The 12,247-nt window shown below is 42.0% G+C and overlaps 1 protein-coding gene across 1 annotated transcript in view; it reads left to right on the top strand.

Moving 5' to 3' along the window:
• Window positions 1–12,247, top strand: part of LOC144798038 (maestro heat-like repeat-containing protein family member 1) — an 88,460-nt gene that overhangs the window by 53,029 nt on the left and 23,184 nt on the right. The window contains exons 4-7 of the mRNA XM_078668819.1: window positions 5,316–5,478; window positions 7,032–7,130; window positions 8,661–8,782; window positions 9,540–9,686. Of these exons, the coding sequence (XP_078524945.1) occupies window positions 5,316–5,478; window positions 7,032–7,130; window positions 8,661–8,782; window positions 9,540–9,686 (531 nt within the window). The remainder of the gene's footprint in view (window positions 1–5,315; window positions 5,479–7,031; window positions 7,131–8,660; window positions 8,783–9,539; window positions 9,687–12,247) is intronic.

The following is a 12,247-nucleotide window of genomic DNA, read 5'->3' as shown; positions in this document are numbered from 1 at the left end:
CCCAGGCTCTCGCCGACTCCCAGAATTTGTTGTTGTCAGCCCTCCGAGCTAATTGGAGGTGGAGCGTCCCCTCGCAATCCGCCCACTTAGTAAAGTCACTTAGCCAGCGCGCAACGCTAGGGGCCGTGGCCGCCTTCCAATGGCTAGTGATTTCACGCTTGGCTAGAACTAACCCCAGGTCTAGGAACTTACTGGTGGTTTTGTTGTGGGAAGTGTGGGGAAACCAGTGCAACAGGCACACCACTGGAGTATTCTGCAGGTCCCTCTCCATCACCTCCGTCAGTTTGGCCAGTACCTCTCCCCAGAATCCCCGAAGCAGCGGACAATCCCAGAACATGTGTATGCATACCGCACCCTCCAGACTGCATCGTGGGCAGGTAGCGTGGGAGCCAAAAAACTCATTAATTTTGTGAGGCGTAAGATACGCCCGATGAAACACATAAAATTGAATAAGTTGGAATCTCGCGTTTCGGGAACATTTCCAGGCCCGTTACATTAACAATTCCCAAGGTTTCTCCTCTATAGGCGTTCCCAGGTCAGTTTCCCACTTAATATGCAGTCCCTCCAGAGGTGTCCTCAAGCCCTGCGTCAACCACCGATACAAGCACGTCACCGCCTTGATCCTACCTTCAGAGATGACCACATACTGGCAGGGAAGGAAGACCCGTGGTTTCTCTAACCCTTTTTTCCAGTGCTTGCGCACAGCAGCTGTTAATCCCGCGTGCAAGAGAAAGTCCTGAGCAGGAAGTTCGTGCCTCTGCATGAGGTCTTGAAATGGTAAAAGTGCACCATCTTCATACAGATCTCCAATGGAGGAGATCCCTGATTCCTCCCAGTCATGTAGCCGCTGTCAATCTCCTCCATGGGGGAGCTCCTCGCAGAACCACACCGGGATCTCAGGGGCATATGCCGGGATCCCTTTATTGCGTCGTATAGCCCTATACCAACATTGCCTCAGGACCCTAGATCCCTGGATACCTCACGTTCCCGCATAGGGAACGGTAGCAAAATCCGACTCAAGTGACGAAGCTCTAGGGGCCAGATGTAGGTAATTTTAATTTACCACCTCTTAAATACCGATTCATACCGAATCGGTATTTAAGAGGTGGTAAAATAGAGGGGGGGAGATGTAGGTATTTCAGATTCGGTAAATACCGAATCGTTAAGATTCGGTATTTACCGATTCTGTAAATACCGATTCGGTATTGCCCATTGATTCCTATGGGCCTCGCAGCCCATAGGAATCAATGGGCAATACCGATTCTGTAATTACAGAATCGGTAAATACCGATTTTAGCAAGGGTGCAGGGGGTGTCACTTTGACACCCTCTGGCACCCCAAAAATAGGCATGTGCGCCATGTGGCACACAGACATGCCCTAAGGGCATATCTGTGTGTCACATGGCACAGGTGTGCATGCACACATGTGCATGCACACCTGGATTCGGTATTTTACCACCCAATTGGATTGGGTGGTAAAATACCGATTCTTAAAGCCCTGTGGCACTCTGACATGTGCCAGCTACATGTGCATTTACAGAATCTGTATTTTACCGAGTCTGTATTTACCGATTCGGTAATTTTACCGAATCGGTAAATACAGAATCGGTAAAATACCGATTCTGTAAATGCATGCCCTACATCTCAAAATCCAATTACCGGTCGGTAACGGCCGAATTCGGCCGTTACCGACCGGTAATTGGCCACCTACATCTGGCCCTAGGTCCCTTCTTCTCTGGTTTGTCTCCATTCCCAGCTTCTCTGCCAGCCGTTGTGTAAGCCATTGGAACTGGGCTGCATTGTAGTAAGCCTCAAATCCGGCATTGGAAAGCCTCCCTCCTGACGCGGGCGCATCATGGTCGGCAGAGACACTCTTCTTCGTCCCGTTCCCCACAGGAAGCTCGAAACCATGGAGTTGAATTGGGCAAAGCACTTTCCAGGTATCCAAATCGGCAGGGTAACAAAGTAATAGAGTAAACGGGGGAGGGTTATCATTTTTAATAATGCCACACGCCCCGCAACCGACAAAGGCAGGGAGGCCCAGAAGTCAAGGTTACTCCTGGTTGAGCGCAGAGCCCTCCCTATGTTACCCTCAAATAAATCAACTGCCTCATGGTAAATTCTAACCCCCAGACCAGACATCCTATAATTTATACCTACATGCTGACCAACAACTCCTGCACCACCACTGTCACTCTCAATACCCTCTAAATCATAAGTCTCACAAACTTTACTCTATACAGCTTATCTCAAACATAACCACAACATCCCACACCGATACCCATAACAAATGCAACAATAAAACTGTTCTGCTTTATCTCTGATTCTATTGCAAAATAATGGTATACTTGGTTGTGATTTTTGTAACTATTAAATACATTTTTTGCATATTGTGTTCAGAGGTTTTGAATTATGAATACAACTAACACACCTTATACATTAGAAAAACATTAATCTGGTCAAACGGAAAAAGTCATAACATCTCAAATGTTATCCACTCTATTTTTTCTACATTGACAGTAAAAGAAAGAGAGGTTTATTTCACAACTAGCGACAAAAGAAAGCTGTAAATACATAAATCAATTAAAAAGTAAATGAGCATTCATCAAAGTAAATATTTCTTTGTAACAATATGATGCTCAATATATATCTAGGAGAGAAACCGGTGGATTTCAATGCAGGTCTATGATTGTTTCACCTCTTTATATATTTTGCAGAGCCTTTAATAAGACTATAACAAACATTAGGCCCCTGATTTGGAGGTTGGCGTACAGGTTATACCGTTGCAAATATGACGGAGTACCCTGCCCTCCAAGCTTTTGTCCACCTGCCTTATTTACATGTGGGCAGACTACAACTTTTCAATCAGTGGATTTTTTGATGGCTCAGTCGACCAAAGCCTAGAATCATTTTCTTTTGCCAATCACTGCAAAAAAACTTGCCTGTGAGGGACAGGAAAAAACAATAATGATCTCCACACCTTGGGAGAAAACTCCCAGAGTGTGGAAGTCATGAATATTTTGTTTTTCAGAAACTGCCGCTTCATGGGTTTCTGAAAGAAAAGTTAAATAGTTGGTGAACGGCTCTCAAACCGAGGATGGCCATCCACCAAAGCTTTTGTACGTTGATGGAAACCGCTGTGACAGTGGTTCCTTTCAAAGTACAGAGATGATCGCTGGGCAAGAGGTCAGCTTGAAACATAACAACTCAAATACCATTGGGGGACGTAATGTCCTCTGACACCCTGGAGGACACTGCTTTGCCTGTCAAATACAAAATCAGGCCCCAAATTCCATATTTTCACTCCTAAAGAACTTCTGAAATATCTTAACAAAGGTAGCAATATTGTAACACCGAGAATCGGATTCTTCTTTACATTCCACAGGTAGGCAAGGGCTGAGAACACAAAATAGAGTCAATCTGTATATAACAAACTAATAGATTCAAAGGTAAAGCTCTCTCATAGATCTTGATTTGTATTTTGTAGAATGAATTGCCTATTTTAGTACCAGATTTGCACACAGAAATGTGTGTGCATGTCTGTGCTGGTTTGTGTGTGTAGTTGTTTATGTGTGTGAGAAACTGAGAGAAGAGAGAGTAAGAAAGGGGATGAGAGTTCGGGGCTGCACTCATTTAAAATCATGGACTAGATTGGCAAAAACCACAGGAGGTAGGTGGTGTTTGTTTTGCAGCAGATTCTGCCAAGGCATGTGCTGGGCCTTTTGTAACAAGCATTGTACTTGCACCCATTTCACCTCCCACACTGTGGCAAGATGTATTACACCATTTGCTAGGAGGCTAGAGCCCATACAAATGAGGGAACACTTTTGTCCAGGTGTTTCTGTCAAATTACTAAGCACTGGCAAAGGCAAACTGGATCGCAGAAGATGTCTAACTCTAAGGGAAGCGGTGCAAAGGTAGCACCCCTACCGAGGCACACTTTGGGAGGTGCTACGGAGAGTCTCAGAAACCCAGTCATCCCCTTGAAAATGAGGTTAAGTAATATACCCACCTCCAAATGTGTTCCGATATGCTGGCAGTACAAAACAGAACAGCAGCTTGGAAGTGCCACACATCTTTCACTGTTGCACCCTCTCTGGCCTCTGAGACTTCAGGACTTCACTAGCAAGGTCATGTTTTTATCAAGATATACAAGGAGATGAAACAACTGTAGACCTATTTTGTAACACACCACATTGTTATTAGTATGTAGTTCATGTATTATACCATTACAGTACTGTTGATTTATTGACATTGTGCTTTATCATGTATTTCCATGTATTTTTATCTAAGACAGTCCATCCTAATTAGAGTGTTTAAAATACATTTGTGTTAGACTTAAAATAGGTAAAATATTTGTAAATATAATCATTCAGTGTTTTTAAAGCCAGTTTACCTTTTGTTCCGCTCAAAAAGATATTGCAGTCTCTAAGGCCAGTATTGTGTTGAAAAGAAGTTAAATATTTCACAAACTCATAACCCTAGTATAGATATTTTATAAGTATAAAACACTAAGGTAATCCAGGTCTAGAGAATAGCCAAATAGAATTAATTATTTCTGATGATATATGCCCCATGCCAATACAGAAAGCAACTAGGTCGAATAGCTCGCACCTCTCAGCCTGTACCAAGCAATACATTTGGTGCACATCCTAAATGGTATCAGTCACTTTTGGATACCTCTGCAGTGCAGAAAGACATTCATTTATAAAAAAAGAAAAGCCTTTTTGATGTGAAATTAAGAAAAGACAAGAATTTCTGATATTTTGATGGACTTATTTATTCATTCATTGGGGGTACCAATATATTTATAATTTTATTATGACCCATTTTTATCCTGTAAACTTTCTTGCTGCTGGGGGTCAAGAAATCTAAGGCTACAGCCTTATTTTCAATCTGTTTTGGCAACTGCTGGTTCTACTTGGTCTATTTCAAGGAGTGATTACATTGTTGTTATTTGCTCCGCTTCTATCTTATTGATAATTGAGTCTTAGGGCCTGATTAGGAGTTTGGAGGACAGGTTTACTCCATAACAAACGTGAGGGATATCCCGACCTCCCTATTACAATTCCATTATATCCTATAGTTGGAACATGTAATATGGCGGACGGGATATCCGTCACGTTTGTGACGGCGTATCCCATCCGCCAAACTCATAATCAAGCCGTTATTGATTTGTGCAAGCATCTCCTGTTTCACAATATTCCCTCTATACCTGATCCATGGTACTTAATACTTATTTTGAATTTGTTTTTCTCCTCTTGTTCGTCACAAATGTTTCAAATTACCAATATTTCCTATTTCTGCATATCTAGGAGAATTCGCCTGAAGTTGAAAGGATGGCTTTAATATGTCAAATTTCTCTTACCAAGTGGATACCACAGTCAATATCTTCTAAGATTGTAAATCTGTTTACGGTGCCTTCTATTCCAGAGGAGATTGTTTTTTGGGCCATTCATCAAATGACAATTCAATACGGTAATTTGAAAAAATGCTATGTTGTTGTCAAACACTGTGCTCTGTGGCAGTCTACCGGATTCTACATTCATTTTAGGTCTGTATGCAAATAGTTTTATCTGTCTATGGCTCATGTCATCACAACACTCAAATACACAGAGTGGGCTCTGAAGCATGTGGCAACATGTTCTTTCAGTTCCCTTACTCCATTGCTTGTTTAAAGTATTTCTACATTTTGTACAAAACCCATAACAGTATGGTGAATTTATGCATTTTACAGTGATGATTGAGAATGGATCAATCACTAGCATTGCATATACAATGCAAATTGAAAGTGGAAAGAAGCCACAGGGTATATTTAAGTTATTTTCTACATATATTTCAAACTGATTGTGGCATTCAGAATAGAGTCCCATGCCCATGCCTTTGCCATTTCAGCCCGCATAGTTAAAACAATTATTTTTTTAAGGACGTGACAATTAATTGGAAGGAAATACAACAGCACCACTATGTGTTGCAACCCCATGTCATAATGGTAATTCAAATAAGCTCTAAAACGAATACTTTCTGTACAGTGCTAATTAAAGAAACCAGTATCTCCGTGCTTATGCCATCAGAAGGCTTCAAAATATGGAACTCCAGCAAGAGGCCTTAGAAGTGAATGGTTGCATCTTAAATACAGGTCCACTGACAGCCACTTTTGAAAGATGCAAATGTATTGCTGCTATTTTGGTTATTATGTTCAAATGATACATATTGTTTTAGATTTGTTGAAATTTAGTAATTTCACATTTTAGATTCACATTTTAGCACCACATACCAGTACCAGATGTCCCTTACAGGTTTTGTTTCATTATGTCTCTTGAGGAAAAACTGTTAAAAACTGAAACAGCTCTACACCAACCAGCTACTTAACTATTAAGCCTTTATTTGTACAAGGATTTAGAATTTCTGTAAATGCAGCAACTCTGATATAATGCCGAACTCCTTCATCACCGTCATAAAAAGGTGCGAGTGAATCCTGGGAAAATGTAAATGTAAATGTAGTTGAGCTTATATAGCGCACAGCTACCCGCAGTGGGTTTCCCGGCGCTTGCTTAGGGAACCCTTCCTGGTATTCCCCTGTGAGATAGCAGGGCATCCACAAGGTGAAAGTCAGGCATCCCGCCGCGAGGGGCCGTTGTGGAGATTAAGCAAGCTATTGCCCAGAGTCGCAGAGTGTGAACCCGTGAGTCGAGGAGGCACCGGGGCGAGAATTATCGAGTCCGTGGAATTTTTAGCCCAAGACCCGCCGAGGCGGGGAATTGAACCCTGGTCCAGGACCGATCTCAGCTTCCGGGTCTGCTGCCTCTAACCCCTGAGCCACACTTCTCCAAAAGACAATGTGAAACGTTCTTTTCCGCTTATTGCATTACGTTTTATGTTCTGCTGGGTGGAAAATATACAAAGCCAATCATCAAGATTTTTTTACAATATGTTTCATGACCAACACCACCTTTGCAGCACACTCATCATCTTAAGTTGGTATTAGTGTTTAGTTTAATTAATATTGTTTATCCTATTTTCTCTTACAGGACCGGAAATGGAACCATATCTAGATCTGATTCTCAGAACGCTCTTTCCTGTAATGAAGACTGCTTCTACAATCAACCAGAAATATTGGTTTAGCCTTGGTGTGCACCTGCGCTGGTGGAGCGGTCGGGTTTGGTTTGATGGTTGGGAGAGTGTTGGGACAGGACACCTTTATTAAGTTCACTTTTGTAACATTTCCTGAGAGCACCCTTCATGCAAAGAGATGCAATTTCTTATGTCTGATTGGTGCAGAGAATAACAGTCCCTATTCATCCCATTGTTTTCAACAACTGATTACTTATCTGCATTAAACTTTCATTTGTGGCACAAATCAGAACTCAACTGCAACAATGGTCTGCATAATGTGTAACTCCACTACTTTCTAGTACATTTGCCAATTGGACTGGCATGCTGAGCTGCTGTGTCAAGTTTGCCATGTAATGACTGGAACACATCTCTAGTCTGTATAGTGCACCTCTGGGAAAAACCCTATTCTTTTCAGTAATAAAAAACGAAGGGCTTGATTTAGAGTTCGGTGGACAAGTTGTATCCTATTGTATGTGTAATAAGAGGGATGGGCTATCCCATCACGTTTGTGATGGGATACCCATCTGCCACAGCCTGAATCAGGCCTTATGTTGTGAACTTACCTCCCTAGGAAGTGGAGCATTAAAACCTGTAGAAATTGTACATCATTTCCCAGAGGTAATTGTTCACTTCAATGGCACAGACATCTTGTTGCAACCTAGAGCTCGCACAATTGCAAACTAGTCACCGTGTTAAGTAAAGATTTAGACTGGTGCAAATCATGGAGTAAATATATTTTTACCATTTTTGCCTCTTGAAAAATAAAGAATGCAGGAAGCAAGATTTGCTCCCAACTAAACATTTTCAATATTAGGACAGAAAAAGGGGCAATGTGATTTCACACGTTTTGCTATGCTTAATATAGGAAATTGAATGAATCAGTGTTTATTTAGATGTGAGATTAAAACCAGTGTAGTGTCTTCCTGCCTGATTAGCAGAAGAGTGCAAAATCATTACACCACTTTTTACTCTGGTGATATCTGAACCGGCACTTCTTTGTTAACCACATAAAATGATTCACAAAATTACTGATAAGGAATGCTCGGATGCATCATCTTTTATATTTTTACATACTTTTTTTTATTTTGCCAAGAGGGCAAATATCGTCATACAGTAATAACTTGTGCAAAATCTGATTTCTCCACTCTTATTTCATAAACAACAAAACTGTACAAACAAAAATTGCTTTGTTGCTTATTGAATGTAAAAAGTACTCTGGTGACACATATTCTGCCTTTCCTTCATTTTAGTTCAATACAATGAGTTGCAGTAATGTGGAATTATTACCATATATTGTCTAGAATGCTTCAAAAGTGCAATAGGATGCATGATCGAAATGGATACCATTACAGTATCTATGAGAGTCACAGAATACCTATGTGAATTGAGTCTAATACCTGCTATAAATCATTTCCTATCAGCAGACGCATTGCACTGTTTTTGCTCAGTATGTCCTATGCACTACCAGACGAGGTGGTACATGTGTAGATTAATGCAACACTTAAGCCTTTGAACTTAACTGTAATCTTTTTATTTTTGTGCAGTCATTGAGATGTTATCAGGCCAGTTTGCTTCCAGTGTAGACACTCCTCTAGTCACACTTTTCTTTGAAGCCTACTCAACCTGTAAGGTATTTCTTCTTGAAACCATCCCCAGTCTCCAGGAGGTGAGTTGGTAAAGTGGGGAAAGAAGAGAGTGCAGTGGATGAAGGTTTAGAGCTGTTACGTTTTGTGAGATAACTGATGCATACACATTGACTGCCCCTTCCTCTGCCTTTGCATATATACTTCATTTGATGAAATACAAAAAATATGAAATTCATTCTCTTGACCCAGACTTGTGATCTCTATTTATGTAGATGAATAAAATGTGTAAAAACCTTTATTGTACCCGACCAAGTATCAAATTCCTATCAGGTCAGATATATAAAACACAATCAAAGCTAAACCATGCTATAATACTTAAGTATTAGGGAACAGTAAGTGTAATAAGTATTTTTGAAAAAGAAAGTGACAGAATTAGATTCTAGGGCAATTTAATAAAATCGCAGCTGCAGTAGTGTATTTTCTATGTCTACCACAACATGTTCATGAATAGGAGCCAGGGGAAATATATTTTTTTTAAAGAGCTGGGGAGAGGGAGAAAATAGAGAGAGTGGGTGGGGAACCCTCATCCAAATAAGACAAGAGCGAAACAAATTCATGGATAACATTTCTATTTTAGAGAATCAGTTTTGTCTATTGGAATATTCTGCCAGTGACAGAAACCACTACCTTTGCATGACAGAATCACTTCCTAGTGAACAGATGTCAAGTGCAGCTGTCTCTCCAGGGAACCCTCTACTTCCACATGTGGCTCATCTTTTCTTAGTAGTTAATGTCTAGTGTGTGGAACTGAAAACCTGGTGTGATTTATCTTAACAGGTCTGGGGGCAGGTCATCACCACTCTGGGACATTTGGCCTCCATTCTGCCAGAGGAGCAACTAGATAAGGAGCTTCCTTGGTTGGTCAATGAAGTTGAAAGGCTCCAGCCCCAGCTGCCTGCTGATATGGCATTTCGTTTGCTCACGGTGAGTGTGACCTTTATTTGCTGTCCATGCTTGCCACTTCAACCAATCCCAAATGATCCACTCATAATGAACACTGTATCTCATAATGAGAGATTAGCTGCAATGAAACACTACATTATTGAGAAATGAGGGTTGAATACAGAACTACATGATTCCATTGGTGAGTTAGTTACACCACAGGTGGAGTTGTGAGATGGTTCAGGCCTCCATCATGTGTACATTGGGCCAACATATTGGCATTCCGCTCCCAACAGTACCAATGTTGTGGGTATCAGAAATTTTGGGATGTAGGAAAAATGTATGATTCCAAGTTTGCCCCTTAGGTAACCCTGAGAAATAGAACCACCACACCTATTCGGACAGTAATTCCCTACTATTTGACACATTCACGCCTGGTAATTATTACAGTTTTGAGCTGGTGTATTGTTTTGGGAGATGAAGGGATTACAGGGAATATAGTTTTCCAACATTAATTCCAAATACTGAACCAGCTCAATTGTGATTAGTACACAATCCATGAAGGCAGCCAGAGAAGCAAAATGCACATTTGTATTTGTTACGTATGAAATCGGGATTAATAAAGGAGAAATGTGGACCGAAGCAATTGTGCTAGATTTTAAATAAACATCAACAGTGCTGAAATTTGCTTCACCTGTTGTTGTGATACTGGGTAAGTAAAATTGGTTATAGAAGTGAAATTGAGCATACTGATGCTCCATCTTGATGCGTTAATCATAACAAAACAGCAGATCTTCAGTCACTAGAGCCCTGACATAGGTCCCAAGCAGTAATTGGGCTTACTAAAGCCCTAGTGACCTCTTATAACAAACAGTGTGCCATTGCATTTTCTCTAGTCTGAGAGGCTGCTTACACCCTGTGAAATACAAGTACATTTACAAATGACCTTCACTAAGGAGCCCCATGACTTTGCATTGCACTCCTGGTGACCGAACATACAGGTAAAACAGTGAAGTCTTAAGAGGAGCACTGGAAATGTATCATGTTGGTAATCAATAATGTGTTGGAATTATAGAATACTACTTTTAGTTGCTATAAAAACAAATATTAGCAAAGGAAAGAGTCCGTAGTTAGAGACGTGCGAACTGTATTAGCTGAAAAAGCTAGAGTGACGTAGACCTTGGTGGACACACTATTAGAATTATTTCGTCTCCAATCTGCCAATTTTCATTTCCACAGAACTATTTTTTTTAAGGCTTGAGAATTGTAGATTAATGTTGAGGCTCTAAGTGGAACAGTTTCTGCTAGGTCTGAGCACTTACAGTTAAAAGGACAGGATGTTCAAATTTTCTTACAAGTCCTTCTTTTGACAGTCTCCACTTGTAATAAAAATTTGAATACCAGCTACAAACATAAAAACATGACAGAATTTTATTTTATGGCATATTGACCATATACATAATTTGAGGTTGTTCCCCCAATGAGTCTTACAAGCCTTCTTTGCAGGTGATCATTCTCCTCATTAGCATCTGTGTAGCTAAATGTGTTCCTAAAACTGCTTTTAGTCGTCACCCATCTTCTGTGTTGCAGCTCCTGCCTCCACGTTGCCTTTGATTCTCATAAGCGAACACTATACTTTTAGGCTCCTCTGTACTCCCATGGTTCACAGTGTGCAGGGGTGCAAGAGGGACATTGAGCAATCCTGGTCCACAACTGTTAATAGTGAAACAGATGTTGTACCTGCGCGCTCTATACTGCTGTGGCATTTTATTTGTGCTGTGTTTTAAAATTTACTCGCGCCGCTGGCATCGCGCCTTAAGAGCTGTGAAGGGCTCAGTTAATCCCGCTGTTCTTCCTACTGTCCTAGGGTCGTATTCTTAGGCCGGGGAACTAGCTTAGGCTCACCTGCATTTTAATAGGAGTTTCACCCGCTCTTGGCGGGATACAGGTAGTTTAGCGGGTCCGACCGCCATCTTGGGTTGGGGCGAAGGCTAGGAGCACTCCGGGCGCCATCTTGCTGAAGGCAAGGGACGCTGGAGGCGGACTTCCGCAATTGGTGAGCTTATTAAAGCCGCCAGGTTGCAGCTCAGGTTAGATCTTGTACCTGCGCGCTCTATACTGCTGTGGCATTTTATTTGTGCTGTGTTTTAAAATTTACTCGCGCCGCTGGCATCGCGCCTTAAGAGCTGTGAAGGGCTCAGTTAATCCCGCTGTTCTTCATACTGTCCTAGGGTCGTATTCTTAGGCCGGGGAACTAGCTTAGGCTCACCTGCATTTTAATAGGAGTTTCACCCGCTCTTGGCGGGATACAGGTAGTTTAGCGGGTCCGACCGCCATCTTGGGTTGGGGCGAAGGCTAGGAGCACTCCGGGCGCCATCTTGCTGAAGGCAAGGGACGCTGGAGGCGGACTTCCGCTCGGTCTAATACCTTATAAGGATGGAAGACCAAGCGCGCAGCGGTCACGCGCAGCGGGCGCGTCGTAGGCGCGCCGGAGGTGCGCCAGAGGTAAGCCCGTTTGCGCCCGTTCGCGCAACGGGCGCGCCTAGGGCCGCTACCTCTGGCTATCCGCACCCTCCCCGCTTGGTTTATTCTCGGTTGGACCT

Source organism: Lissotriton helveticus, chromosome 12, assembly GCF_964261635.1.
Source record: "Lissotriton helveticus chromosome 12, aLisHel1.1, whole genome shotgun sequence".
In the NCBI taxonomy this organism is placed as follows: Eukaryota; Metazoa; Chordata; class Amphibia; order Caudata; family Salamandridae; genus Lissotriton; species Lissotriton helveticus.
This window is presented reverse-complemented; position numbering and strand designations above follow the sequence as displayed.